Genomic DNA, 15,325 nt, shown 5'->3' on the forward strand with positions numbered 1-15,325 from the left:
GTAGATTTGCGTTTTTCATGCATCTCCTTCCTTCATTTAAATGCCTAAAACTATAGTACACTGCTAAGATTGTCCTCAGTGGTTAGAGAGGAGGGATACAGTATAGTCTCTGAACATAGGGCAATGGCTTGCAGGGAACAAGTCTGCCTCATTTGATTGTAATCAATTGCTACAAAAACAGTTAAACTTTAAAATCAGTTGTCCATCGCATGACAGAAATGATAAAAAGCGAAAACGAGGGATCGGACTCCAACTAAACAATGGACAAGAGTGACATGAATTAATTTCTTTTCATTCTTGGCACCACTTTACAATAAATGATGTGGCCATATCTTACTATAATCTCTCTATTCAATCCATTAAAAAATGAAAGAGGCACAGGAAGCTAAGTGCCAGATTCTAATATGTAAAGCTCGTGGCAAGGCACTAAGTTTAAGATGCCACTTTTTGTGAAGTATTCTCTCTTTTGTTTACATTGGCTTTAAACAATTACAATACCTATTGCACAACTTTTATATTGTCAGCTTTCATATGGCTTAATATATGTTATTTATGACTTCGCTGCTTAATGAATTCTTAGCAAATTGTTCAAATTGTACACAAGTGATTGTTATAAGCTGGGAAACGTACATTCCTTGCAAACTGCAATGAACTAGACCTACATTAAATTAAGAACCTATTCTTCTTAATGAGCATTCAATTACACAATACAGTCAATAAATTTACTGTCAAAAATCACCCATTAGTCTTTGGTGTGAACTCTTGGCACAAAATCGTTTTAGCAGTTTGTACCTGTTACTCACAGAACATTGCTGACAATAATGCAAGAAGGTATGCATTTCCTAATTGTTTCTAGATGAAGGGCAAGAATCATCATAGGCAGATTAAATTTTTTTTTTTTTTTTCAAAACAAAAAGATTTTGTTGAGGTCAGATCAGCTGTCACACCTGCACATCACATCTGCAGCGGACAGAAATTAACTTGAATTGGTAACATTCATCTAAAATGTATTGTAAAGGTGGACAGATGATGAAGTATTTGTGGAAAATCCTTGGACATAAAAATAACGGAAAGCTAGCTATACCGATTTTTTGCAAAAACCCTCTAAAGCTTGGTTTGTTATCCTTACTGTCAATGAGTGTAGACGATGACAGCACATTCAGTGGAATAAAAGGACTGCTCTCTTGACGTAACATTAGACATAAGCAATAAAACAGCAAATTCTCGCACCAAATGCACACAAAGTAGAAAATTATAAGATAACTGTGAAATAATCCAACTCAATTTGTTGGCACAAATTCAGCGTGGACCAGATGGGACAAAATAAAAGCATAAAGCAGGTGCTCTTCTAAAAAGGCATTAACCAGCTGGATGGCAAGTAAGAAAGCAGGATAGCACAAAAGGGACCACCCAGCTGAGCTTTAAATTTGCTAAATATGACATGATAACCAATCAGGCCTTTTTACGTATTCACTGTGAATGCAGATTATCTTAAATCACAATGGAAATAAAACCAAGTCTCTATATACTAACACCACCCCCATCCCTGATCCCCATGGTTCAAACAGTATAGATAAAATATAATGTTGCCATATGCATGGCTTGTAGCCAATAGTATTCATGTGATTGCAGAGTCTCATCAAACCGCTGTGAAGCAGGTACTACTTTGCTGCTGCACCAGAATTAAGACAGAAATGGGCACATTTTAATCAAAGGGACAGCACCGACCCCACCCACTAACTCTGCAAAGTGCATCAATACTTTGGAACACCACTTAACCCTACCAACATTTTACTCTTAGCCATAATCTAGCTATGCCGCAAGTGTCAACACCAAAGTCGGATTGACAAATGAGGAAAACAAAGTATGCATTTGACCCCAACCAATACAGAGAACAAAGATCACAGATCAGTGGTCCCACCATAAAGGGTAGGACAGAGTGAAAAAAAGGAAACAAGCTAGCTCTTTCAAATAATGGAAGAAAAACCATGTCAAAATGGCTGAGATTCCTTTGTTCTTTCTGTTTGCATATTATTCAGACTATGTAGATTTATGTGAACAGACTCAGAGCTGTTCCTACTGTGCTGAGTTGAAGTACTCCTGTCTCTGTTAGACACTGAGTATAAACCTAGAAGCCTACCCCAGGACAAAACAATTTACACATACAATAATTCAGTATAAGTCCGCAATCAGAGTATAGAGGAATACAAATGACTTCACTGTATGGACATAATTCACCCATTACATGGATGATAGCATCAAGATCCATGCCTTGGCCAACAAAGATCTGCAGTAGTGATGAGATAAAAAGTGTTTTGTGGAACAAACATTATAAGACAGCAAAGTCTTGAAAAGTATACAGAGCCATTGTCTTACTCTATTCTCTCTATCGCCAAAAACAGACATGAAGGAAATCTAGCAAATGTAATGCACTCCTAACATAGCACCTTCTTAATCATAAATTTAACCTGGCTGACCATGAAACATTTGACAAGGACTTTGTCCCCAATCCATACAATCAGCAAGGAATATTTCCCCTAAGTATCAAGGCTTTGTGTTGAGAGAATATTCTTTACAGGGTTTGGCAATAAGATAACTGTACATACAACCTAGAACGGATTTCAAAACGGTGAATACATCTGTGCCTGGTAGGTTCTTGGCTATGAGGTAGAACCTGGTGAGTTTCATTTAAGTTAAAATACTGTCTATTATGAGTATGTAGTTGCATCATGAGGTATTGAACGGATATGTCACACGAAGCTTTGCACTGGCAGAAAAATCATTCCTTGTGAGTAAGTGACCTCCTGTGGCCACATGTGCAAAAACAGGTCAGGTAAAAAGGTGATATGACTAGCATCTTACCAGAGCTTTCACATTATCAATTATTGCAACATGCCTATATAACTCTGTAAATATGTTTTAAAAAACATGGAAAGATAAAAAGAGAAAATCAATGAGGGGGTCGTGATTATTGTGACCTCCTCAAAAATAGTAAGTTGTTACTCCCTTTGCTTGAAAGAATCAAATTTCTATAAAGCACCCATTTGCTCTCTGCATTCACCATCTAACTTTCACAAAATTGACAGAAACTCTTGACGCAAGAAAAGTCCATAGTGGAGGGAGCCGATTCAAAAAGAAGAAAAGTCCTTTAAGTTGAGTTAAAATAAACATTTCTTAAAGCTTCCTTAACCTGAAGCAGGACCTAAAAATCACATCTTGATGCTTGAGCCTCCTCCGGACTGCATTTTGAACTCTCCTCCATATCATTGGCTGGTGCCTCCTCTGCATATTGCGCCTCAAAGGCCATCCCCTCAGACGTATCCTCTTGGTCCTTCTGACCTGAGCTTCCCTCCGTCCTCTCTGGAGAGTCCACATGATTACTGCCCTCTGATGCTCCCATGTGCTTCTTCCTCAGGTGCTGGTTAAGGGTGCCCTGAAATGGGAAGCATTTACCACAGATCTGACAGTGGAAGGGCTTGTTGTCCGTGTGGCCACGGATGTGGTACTCCAGCTGGTCTTTTCTTGTGTACTTCTTGCCACAGAACTTACAAACAAATGGGGTGATTCCCATGTGCAGGCGCATGTGACGATCCAGGCTCCCTTTCTGATTGAAGGTCTTCCCACAGTATATGCAAATGAGTCTCTCATTGTAGGGGTACCACTGGCTCCGCTGGCAGCGCTCTCGCACATCGTTCTCCAACCCTGCGGTTCCCACAGCTGATTCGCCGTCATCTGAGCCTGGTTTGATATGACTAAGCACCCCCGCGGGGATGGCCAGGGGACGCCTTGCCCTGGCTCGACCACCTCTGAAGCCACTGAGTATGGAGCGGGAAGGACTGGAGCTGCTGAGGTTGACAAAGCAAGGGGAGGTCAGCCCTGAGTAAGAATAGGTAGCAGACTGGATGACAGGACCATAGGAACCCACACTAACAGCCAAAACCTGTTCTCCATCTACCAACTCTGTGTGGTAGCCATCATCGCCAGCTGAGGAACTATCGGAGTAAGAGGGCCTGTCGGGCTTCTCTATCTTCACATGCACATCTGTTACTTGCCCATCTTTGCCAATCAGTTCCACTTGCTCCGTTTCTCCCTCCATGGGAGCATCATGTTCTGACACACTATCACTGCTGCCTCGGTCCGACTGGCCTTCCTCTTGCTGCTGTCGTCCCCGGCCAAGGCCTTTTGCTGCCAGCTCAAAGCGCGCTTCGTGTCCTGCCTGAGTCTGCCGGGAGTAGTAAGGGGGGGAGATCTGGGTAGGGTTTATAAAGAGATTGCTGTCGTTGACCCCATTGTGGCTGGTCTGCAAGTCGTCCTTCTCTGGGCTGCAGACGGTAACTGGGATACTGATCTTGGAGTGGATGCTCTCCAGGATTTGGGTACACTTGTCAATGATGGCTTGCATCTGCAGAAAGCTGGCAGCAGTGAGGAAACTGATGATATCCTTGAGCTGCAGGGACATGTGACCTGTGTAGCAGAATGCGAGAAGCTTCTCAAACACCTCAGGGCTTTTGATGACCGAGATGGAAAGGCCACTCATGGTGCTGAGGGCTGAGTGGTCACGAAAGTAGGGTGAACTAGCTGCCAGCACAGCCTTGTGGGCTCGAAATGGCTGGCCCTGAATGTGAACAATGATGTCACACAACTTCCCTTGCAGCCGCAGCTCATTGAGCTGGGTCAGTACAGTGTTACTGAACTCCGGCACATCAAACTCGATGTAGCTGCCGTCGTCCATTTCTTGGATATGTTTCTCCAGTTTGCCGACAGCCTGGTGGAAACAGGAAAAGAAAACATTAGGTTTTGAAACATGGCACTTGGAATGATTTTACTTTTCCACATTTAACAAAAAGCTATTGTACTGTTTATGTAAGAAAAATGAGACAGGAGGCTGTTTAAGATGAGCACTGGATAAAGGTTTACTTTAAATAGTACTTGTATATGCCAAATTCTCTGAAAAAAGAAACTCCATTAAATTCATCACAGCAAACACAGCACATTATAGGCTACATTTCAGTTAGTTACTATATTTTATTCATTTTTTTAAGTTATATGATATTTTGTGACAATTACAAAATAAATTTGTCAACCTTGTCAGATTTCGCCAAACTGTCGCTATCCCTTCAGTATTACTAGCCTTACTGGCGCGTTAGTGGATTTGATCCATATTGCCTTCTTCCCGTTCTGTCATTCACGCTGATCTATTTTCTAGTGAAATGAACATATTATATAATATTTTTTATATTTACTTTTACTGTCACCTTTGTCTTTGATGATAAAGTCTATTGTTCAGCAGTAATAAATCTTGCCTCAAGTATGTTATTTTTGACAAACAAAAGACATCTGCTAAGCTCCAACTGGAAAATCCAAAACTCATTTTGTTGTGAGTTTATAATCAGAACATGATGATTTGCATCACAAAGACATTTTATAAATAGCTTCAGTTTTCATAATGAGTCTAATATCAATTTTAACCATTTGTTGTTACAACATACAGAAAGAATTTAAAATATTAGTTGTGTTCTTGGGGTGGCACTACATCAACAGAATGAAGTTTAAGTACTAGAAGGAGTAGGACCCAATCAATATATTGTAGGGATGCACGATATATATCGGACCGATAAATTATCTGCGGATAGTGGAAAATTTACATTATCGGCAGATAATCTGATAAACTGGAGGGAAAGAGTCTATGAGTTTAACACAATAAATCTTATTAAAGATTGGGCATATCACAGATACATCCGTATCAACGAAGATGTCTGATAGCGCCAATATGAAACATTTTTATAAGGAAAAAAGGGCAGAAAAAGATACTTGGGGTAATTAAGAATGATTAAATTCTGAAATGTATTCTCTCAGCGCACTGATGTCAATTTGGACAATGCAGCTTAAACTATACATTAACTTGACTTAATTACATGTATAATTGTCAGGTGTTTTTTATTTGTTTAACATGTATTAATCATCCGCACCCATAATTGCTAAACAGGACATAGGGCGTAATGTAGATGGCACAATTGCGGCTGCTGGAACACAATGTACCAATGATCTACACACACTGGCTGGGGTGAAGCGTAAACGTCACGTGAGGATAGCCATAAAGATGTAGATCCAGAATTTGGCAGTGAAAGAAGAAAATCTGGTTCTGCTTGAAGGGCGAGCATGAACTAATCCTTCTCTAAGAGTCTCTTTCTCCGAGGCTTCTTTGATATAGTTTAATAAATGACTTACAGTAATGACAGTGTTGCAAATGTTTTTGTAACAGCCTTATTGTGGTTTTTTCGCTGATTAATCTCATCATTCCTACTGATGAGCACAACTGACAACTGCCTCTCCCCGCATCAAGATATGTCATAGCATACCAGCCATGACATTGAAGCTCACTGGAAACACATTCCCAGCATGAAAGGCATAGACGCACAAACACTGGCATACTACCCTTACACAATAACATACAGACTTGACCTGGTTGATAAAATATTAACAGACGTAGGCGCTGCCTTGTCAGCAGAACTAGTTAAACCACCCTTTGAAAAGCTGCAACTGTGAAATCCAATTATACCGTGCTTGCTGTGTAATAGTATGTATATAAAAGAAAATACTTCTGTGTTGCAAAACCTTAGTATTCTCCAGATTAACCCTCATCTCCCCCCACTCCATCTGCCCTTCTCCCATCTCTCCTGCTGCATCTCCTCCTCTCTACCTCCCTACCCCTTGCTAGCAATTCAGCATGATTTGCGCATCGAGTCCCTGTCAGCACTTTGGGAACGTAAACACTTTCTCCAGTTGCCAAAAGCTTGCCAAGACACCTGTCCAACAAACCATATGCTCCCATCCTGGCACAGGAGAAGCAAAGATGTAGCAAAACACAACAAAGAGAATCGTAAGACGGTGAACATTAGTTTTCCTCGCCCATTAACAGCCTTCAAATACAACATGTTCAAACACTAAAACATATCAGCGATGCCTGCCAGCAGCATGCATACTGAATGGAGCCAAGTTGAAGGGAAGCCAAAGAATGCATGCTCAGTAGTTGAGATGCACATGCTGGGCAAGGGTCACATGCTTGGCTCACGTGGGAAAAAGCAAAAATGTTTAAACTCAGCTCAAAAATTCCATCTGCGGCTCGAGTTCCCTGCCTGGTAATAAACCTTTTTGACACGGGGGCTTCATGTAGGAAGGTATAAAGGATGCTGAGTACACTGTGATAGTTTGGCTGACCATAAGGTCAGCATAACTCTGGTGGTAAGATGACATGACGATTAAGTCTCTGAATCTATAACGCTGGCATGTCACTCAAAAAAAAGAAGTCATAAAAAAAAAGAAAAGAAACATTAGCAGAAAAATCAAAGTCAGCAGGCAAACATTGTATACTTTCTTCAACATCAGCAGCATTTCACTGACTTTGAAAAACAGCTTGTGGGGCAGAGCAGCCCCAGAACAGAACTGCTTAACAGGCAAAGGTTGGGAGAGCAATTTAAAACAGATAATAACAATAAAAAAAAACAAGATAAAAATAGACTAGATTTTGAATGAAGTTAAGGTATGATTTGATTTGGCTTTGATAACATGCTTTGTGGAAACTGTTTAGGCTCGACTGGAGCTCAGCATGTAGGGCTAAATATTTGATGCTGAGCCTTTAGGTGTTTTCTAGAAGTAAATAACTGGCAAACAAGTAAATGCTCATCTTTCATTTGTGCCTACTCACGCGCTCATCAGATGAACATGAGACTTAAAAGACTATCTTTATACTTTTCCAACAGCATATATATTCTTAAACTTTCTGTAATTTGTAAAACAAAAAGCCATACATTCACAAAAACCCTGAACCAAAATCAAAATTGACTAACAGAATTATACTTAATTCTGTACTGTAGAGTCCAGTGAGGGAAGTTTGCCATGATCACATTATCAAGGTCGTCTTCAGAGATAACAGAAACGCATCCACAGACAGTCCTTCCTATTTCCAACATCTGCATTCACTACAAGCAACAAGTGATGCATTCAGATGACAGTAATGAGTTGAAAGGGGATGATTTGGTCCACAGCAGTTCTGTCCTGTCCCTCCTGCAGCAGTTATCATGCTTTTTTACACTGAGACCAGTGCCTTTTAAAGACCAGCACTAATTAACTACAATATCATCCTGCTACATAGTCTTTTCACCTAGAGCCACACTGCAGTGATTTCATGGTTGCAATCACAGCTAGCAGTGACACATTCGACGCAATGCCCTTAAAACAGGTTTTATCGCCGCCAAATGGTCAGGTGGAAGAGAATTCAGTCAGCCCCCATTTGCTGCTGAAATGCAACCCTGCAAATGTCTCCATGTAGAGTTCAGTTTGATTGTCTTCTTTAGGTAAGTTTGATATCATATAGTATAACAATACTGTATATTGGGATCAACCAATATGGCTTTTTCAGAGCCAATTGATTTACATTAGTTATCAAGGAAACCAACAACAGATATTTAAAACCGATATGCATTAGCAGTAAAAATGTAAATCTTAGTGTCAAAATTAACAACAACGACAATTTACTCAAGTACTGTTCTTAAGTACAACTTTGAGGTTCCTTACTTGAGTAGTCCCATTTACGGCTACTTTATACTGCCACTCCACTACATTTATTTGATAACGTTAGTAACTAAACATAGCACAAAAAGTAAGGAAATTTGTGTTTGGTAGATTATTTGTTTATTGTAACAATGCTTCTTGGCAATAAATCTTATACCGTTGGAAAGCCTGTTTATTTCCCTTTTAAATGGTGCCACATTTGTGGCCAGCCTGGTCACACAGAGCAGGTTTCTCAGAGACTACCTCCAGAATTTGGGAGTGGAGAGGATGGAATGGCCTACCAGCGGTCCTGACCTCGACCCCATTGAACACTTTTGGGATCAGCGTGGGCGTGCTGTTCGTGCCAGAGTGACCAACACAACCACGCTGGCTGACTTGCGACAAATGCTGGTCAAAGAATGGTGCCATCCCACAGCAGTGTGTGACCAGGCTGGTGACCAGCATCAGGAGGAGGTGCCAGGCTGTTGTGGCTGTGTATGATTCTTCCACACGCTACTGAGGCTCCTGTTTGTTAAATTAATAAATTGTTAAATTGCCAAAATGTGTTGTCTCCTCAGACTTCAATCATCCAATCCACCAAACAACAGTCAACAGCAGAATAAGCTGTTTGGCAGAGAAGATTTGGCAAATTTTTCGTGGGTGCAACCCACATACTCACTCTGCTGCTCATCCCACAAATGCATGTTCCTTATAAATGTGGCACCATTTAAAAGGGAGATAAACAGGCTTTCCATAATCTACCAAACACAAATTTCCTTACTTTTTGTGCTATGTTTAGTTACTTTGCAGATTCAGTTTCTTCAGTGTTGACAGGCTATCACATGTGACGTGTAACCAATCAGATAGTGTTGTGGCGGCGACGAGACCAAGAAAGTATGTGGCATCAGAGCCAAAGCAGGACATTTTTAAATGAATTTAATTTATAGGCAATCCGACAGAAAAACATCACCAATACCAATAATCGGAAAAAAACGCTGAATAGCCGCTTCAATAATAAGCCAGGTCAATCAACGGTCTATCCCTACTGTATATCACACTAGTAGTAAATACTTATTAAATACCAATACTTTGATGTTTAACAACACAGGTTTACCTTTTTACCTTGTGATTTATATAACAGGAAACATGCTGACATCTATATCGATACTAAAGTGGACACACACAGCATTTCCAAGTGTTTTTTTGCTGACGCTGCTGGTGCAAAGACAACCACGTCATTTCTGTCTTCCTCGTACTACCAACCACCAGCATCAAAGCACAAAATGTTAATTTATTCCTTCATTTCGTTTATTATGGAGACGTGAAAGCAGATGGAGATGATACTAAGCTTCCAGCCTGACTGGATTGCCAGTCCACCTTCATTCTCCTGGCAGATACAGTGCCTGGAGGCAAAATGGTACAGTGGAAGTGTTGTTTACTGGGACCCAATCTAAACCTTGCTGGTGTCCTTATTCTACAGCTATGACAGTGTGCATAATACGTTAAAGCAACAAACTGTCAATGCGAGTTTAAGTGATCAACGCCACAATATCATGCTCGCACAACAAATTGTAAAAAACGGCTCTCTACTGATATCTGCTTCTTACAAAAGTGTAAGTAATCAGTAACACCTGACAATGCCACAGCTATTTCTGATTCTCCACATTTCCAGGCTCGACCTCAGAGTCCTGTTTCATAAGACATTACTATATGCACCTGGCATCTATATGCCTCGTATTGCACAACCACTCATTTCAGCTGGCCGTTCGAACCGACTCCGTTTTACTGCTTCTCCCCAACAGAAACGGGACATTAACGAATAGAGTTGACTGGGTGCAAAGCCATGGTGCCTGACTCGTGCAAAACTGGTAATTGGTTTGGCTCTATTCTGATCCGACATGCCACGTAGTTATACTATTTACACTAGTTTCAGACGCAATTGTCCAGAAACAACTCATGCTGTTGGGTTCAAACTGGGCTTTAAGCACACGGCGGATTGGAAAAACTCAGAGCAAATGGATCGAGACTGGTGATTAACACGGTCCTTGGTGACCCGGGTAAACCGAGTTGTACAGAATAATGTGCCATGTCCCTGCACTTTGTCCTTCCCTGCCATAACATCACGGACAATTACTTTACAGCTACACTAATTGTTACCAAGAGCATTGCTAGTAATGGTACCTTTAGTCTTTGAGCTTAACAGATGTCCTGTGAAACCCACTGACGGTATCCAGGTTCGGTTCTGACACACTGATCACACACGGGCCTGGTGCCAGTGGTAACAGTTACTGAATAACGCGAGTCAGGTAAATTAATGCAAGTCTTCGCTATACATTGATCGTGCCATAACTTACTCGCGTTTACCCGTGTTAGCTTCATCGTGAATGAACACTGAGGGACATTAGCATGTACTGTTTATCCCATCATACGTGCACATAGTTCCGATACATTGGGGGGCAAATGTGCGGCGTCTCAAACTTTATTGCAAACCATTCTGTCAACGTTAGCTGTCGGTTAGCTAATGATGTGGGATATACATTGCGGAGCCGCTAACGTTAGCGTTAGCTCGACCGTCGCTTCCGTCTGCTTTTATTGTTATCTGCACCATTTCTCATTTCACGGTGACTTGTAGCTAGATTAACGTTAGTTTAAAACAGTGCACCGACTCACAGGGCCGAACCACCCAACTATCAAGCAGCAAACAAGCACTGGCTAACAAGCTGTATTAGCTAACGTTAGCCTACGAACAATTATTTTAGAAAAAATGCGTAACTTTCCCACACACTTCACTTTGTCTCGTACGGTAGATTACTTAACGACTGAGTCGTGCTTCCCGTGACTGCACACATGCTTGACGACAGTGTATGATTCTGAAACTAAATCACAACGTCGAATGCGGTTAAAACTATGTCGGCTGTCATAGCTACTATGCTAGCTATCCTGTGCTAGTAGTTGGCGCTAGCTTAGCTAGCAGCCGATCCATAGCGACTGGCGCTATGGATCGGCTAACGCTAGCTAGCATTGAGGTGCTAACGCTCGGTCACAGGCAATTATTTCACCCATTACTTTCACCGTAAGAGCAAAGGCACACAGACATTACAGACACATTACTGTCACCAGTCGAAGTCAAAGATGAAGTCCACTAAACTCACCGTCTTCCAGATTAACATGAATCGTTGTCCATTCCCCTCAGTAGTTCGCTAACACTACAGCCAGGCCTCCCCCCCTCTCCAGTCCAGATGTGTCAGACAGTTGCTGCTGCAATTTTTGCATCAACAGGAAGTGTTCTTTTGGCTCTTTGCATTCATTCTATCAGTGTGTTTTGCAGCAGCCCCTCCCTTGCTCATGTCAGTGTTGTATATGCAGACATCACGTTCTCATTACACGGTGGGATAGCGGAGTATCCTATTAAATCCCACAGTCGCTCTCCAAATTGTTTTCAACTGATAACGTGGCCGTACTCTTACTCTTATCTGCTGCCCACACCCAGAGCACGTTGCTGGACATAAGTCACTCTCACTGCTTCCACTTTACAACGCTGACAGTGTGAGGGGGCACTAAAAGTAAATGTTTAATGTATTAAGTGTTTTATTTTCTGTTTTGTAAAAGCTGTAGCGGATCGTCACTATAGTGAGCTATACTATGACACTGGTCTGTATCTGGCACGGATCAGATGCACAGCTGGGGAGATATCTTTATGAAACCCCACCACCTCCACCTGACACACAGCCACACACACTTTATTTATTTTTTATAAAAAGTTAAAGCCATGCCAACATTTAAATGGTTTTAAAGATAGATACTGGTTTTATTTCTTTATGTTTGACCTGATTGAGATTAGGATTAGACTGTCACCAAGAGACAATCACACCTTTGAGAATATATCTCACATTTGAGTTGATCTGAGGTGTGTAGCTGTAGCTCCAGACATTGGTCAACTCTAAGTTCTTTCAAATATTTAACAGCATTTTTATTTTTTTGCTCCCATTTGCTGTTTTTACTCAAAGTTTTTGGGATCAAGCTGCATAATCTTTTTTTTTTAACACACTCAATTGAATAAAACTGATTTTATTTAGTTCTGCGTTGGCACCACAAAGGGGCGCCAGAGACTAAACTGAAGAGGAAACATCACCTCTACATCTCCTTCCTCCCTCTGAGTGCAACACACACCTCTGAAAGGTCGAGGTGGATCAGCATCACAGGATAAATATGTTACACAATGATTTATACCATGAATCATAAAACTAAACATAACAAACTTAAACTGAAAATATGAGCCTGTGTTTGTTCATTTGAAATGTCTGTCTGTTTTTTAACCACAATAAATATCTAATATCTGTTTTCAGGGGTTTTTGTTTGTCTGGTATCGAATGTGTGTATTAATTATGCATGTTAACTGTGTGCGTCATGACTAAACGAGCATTGGCGAGTGAGGAAAATGTTGGGAACACGGCAGGGTTTTTTATTTAGTTTTAATCAAATGAAGAAAAAAAACACAATGGAAAACATTGTAACCTTCGTGTAAGATCTTAAAGAAACAGAAATCAAATTTAAATGTATAATAATTGGCCATCTTTGAATATAACAATTGAGCACTGCAAGTATAAATATGTATAAATACTTGCCACTACACGGATGGAACCTAGAATATTGTTAAATCAATGGGACCCATACAGTGGTTAATAGTCATATCTCACAGACTTGTATTTTCAGTCTTAGATTATAACAGCCTCTTGCAAACCTTGTATAAACAGCGTTTTATTTGCTGGATAATATTCATGGTTTTCTGTGAGCAGAAGGGACCTTTGCCTTTTCCCTGCCTGCTGTCTACTGTTAGGAGCACCAACATGAAATGAATGCGGCCGTGTGTTTCTTTCTTTTTTTTTTTACTGAGTGTGAGTGACAGGTTGGCAGCTCAGGTGAATATCTGACCTAATCTGTGTGCAGGTGGGTGATCAGCCTAGAGAAAGGAATCGCTTTGTCATTGCACGTGCTTCTTGTTAAACAAATCACTCCTCTATTCTCCACCGTGATTTGCTTTTTTTTTCCCCCCTTTTTTTTCGGGGGGGATTGATGCACAAGCGAAGGTGCAGCCAAGGTATGGTGATTAGAGATGGTTTTGTTGATCCGCAGGAATGATCATGGTATTGATAACATTTCAAACAAACTCATAATCAAAGGGTTTCCTGTTGAAGTTGTAATCTTTTCTGAAATGGGGCTTTGTTAGCTCAGTGTCATTTGGTTGACCAGGAATTATTTGGCGGTAAGCTAATGGGGCTGGTTCTGAGTGGTGCAGCGCCAGGGATCGTATAGGGGCTCCAGGTGGTGTGGCCCGGGGCTCTGATGTGCTGCTCCTTTTTAATCCCAGATGACATTGCAAAATCCCCAAACCCCCTGCCCCTGTATGAGACTGTATAGGAGCAGAGACCAGATGATTTGTTTAAAGAGCACATATCATGTATCAAACTGAGGGAATAAGGAGTTCCACTGTTTTGTGTTAAGCCTGAGCCCATAGGTTATGCTTAATATGAAAGATAGGTATTTATTCTCTGTCTGAAAAGGGCACGTGTGTCATTCTGCTAATAAACTCTCGTAAGTCTAACAACATTATTTGGTTTTTAATATTTTTGATCTATCAGTTTCTTTGATTTTGTCTCGACTGCAATTTCTCAAACAAACACCACCATATGTGTAGTATATGTAGTGTCTATTGCAATATTAAAAGCTATCAAACTTATTCTGCCGCAGTCAACAAATACCACTCTGACCGTAGTTTGTTTGGTAATGTTGAATAAGTAGCCCAATTTTTAAGCTTAACATGAATAACACATTGTTTTCTATGTGTGCCAAGAGTCCCAGAATACCTTGGCTGTCAGAGCCGGGGAGAACAATGGTCTCCCAGTGCTCCTGTCCAGAAATAGTCTATAGCTCACTGATGGAGAACATATTTCCCAATAGCAGGTGTCTGAGTCAGTCAGTGCCTGATCCTCACCATGACTGTAAATGAAAGGGCCAGCTCGTCCAGGTGCGGGTGCACCTCTTTGGCCCTCTCAGGTTTCTCCTTGATGGAGGAGCTTTTTGTGGAAGAATGAACAAGAGAAATATTGACATTAAACTATGTATATTACTATTTAAAAACATATTCATCATTTTATTTAAGGATATTCAACATAAAGGCAATTAACTCCTGGAAGCTAATGAGACTCCGTTATCTAATCTGTCCAGACTGTATTAATGTAAGTGTTGTTCTTGTTTTCCAGCACATAAGATAAACGCTTTGTCTCGTACAAACAGTGGAAACATCATGCCTCCAAATCCTTTTGGGTTTTTGGAAGTGCACTTTTGAGGCAAACACAGCGTAAGCTTATGAAATATTTATATACCACCATGATAGTCAGTTTGACATATCTTCATTTCATTTTAAAAATCAGCTGGACTCCAACCAATGCCAATCGAGGCAAAACATGGAAAGCTAAGAGAGTTTTAGCAGTAAGTACAATAATCACTTGCATTGCACGGATAATGAGCTCTCAGATGTGTCATATATTTGCCTGAGAAATTAAGCCAATTTGTGGAAATGGTGGCCTGGGGTTGAGGGAATACAGAGTGGCTTGTAAAGATGAGTGATATCTGGCACAGCATGAAGAGAATGAGAGGTGTGCTGCCTGGTGCTTAGCTCAAATGAAAGCTCTGATTAGTGGAGCAAAGATCAAAATGACAGAGCGGTGGAGGCTTCAGCTGGGCCTTTGTTATTGATAAGTCTGTCATCTCTGCT

General features: G+C 40.9%; 1 protein-coding gene across 1 annotated transcript; it reads right to left on the reverse strand.

The window, feature by feature from the left end:
• Positions 1-907: 907 nt before the first annotated feature.
• On the reverse strand, positions 908-11,785 carry zbtb34 (zinc finger and BTB domain containing 34). Its single transcript, XM_073466092.1, has 2 exons — positions 11,703-11,785; positions 908-4,765 (listed from the first exon to the last, which is right to left on the reverse strand). The coding sequence occupies exons 1-2, from the start codon at positions 11,718-11,720 to the stop codon at positions 3,203-3,205; spliced, it is 1,581 nt and encodes a 526-aa protein (XP_073322193.1). The 5' UTR covers positions 11,721-11,785; the 3' UTR covers positions 908-3,202.
• Positions 11,786-15,325: the final 3,540 nt, after the last annotated feature.

This window comes from Pagrus major, chromosome 5, assembly GCF_040436345.1.
Source record: "Pagrus major chromosome 5, Pma_NU_1.0".
NCBI lineage: Eukaryota > Metazoa > Chordata > Actinopteri > Spariformes > Sparidae > Pagrus > Pagrus major.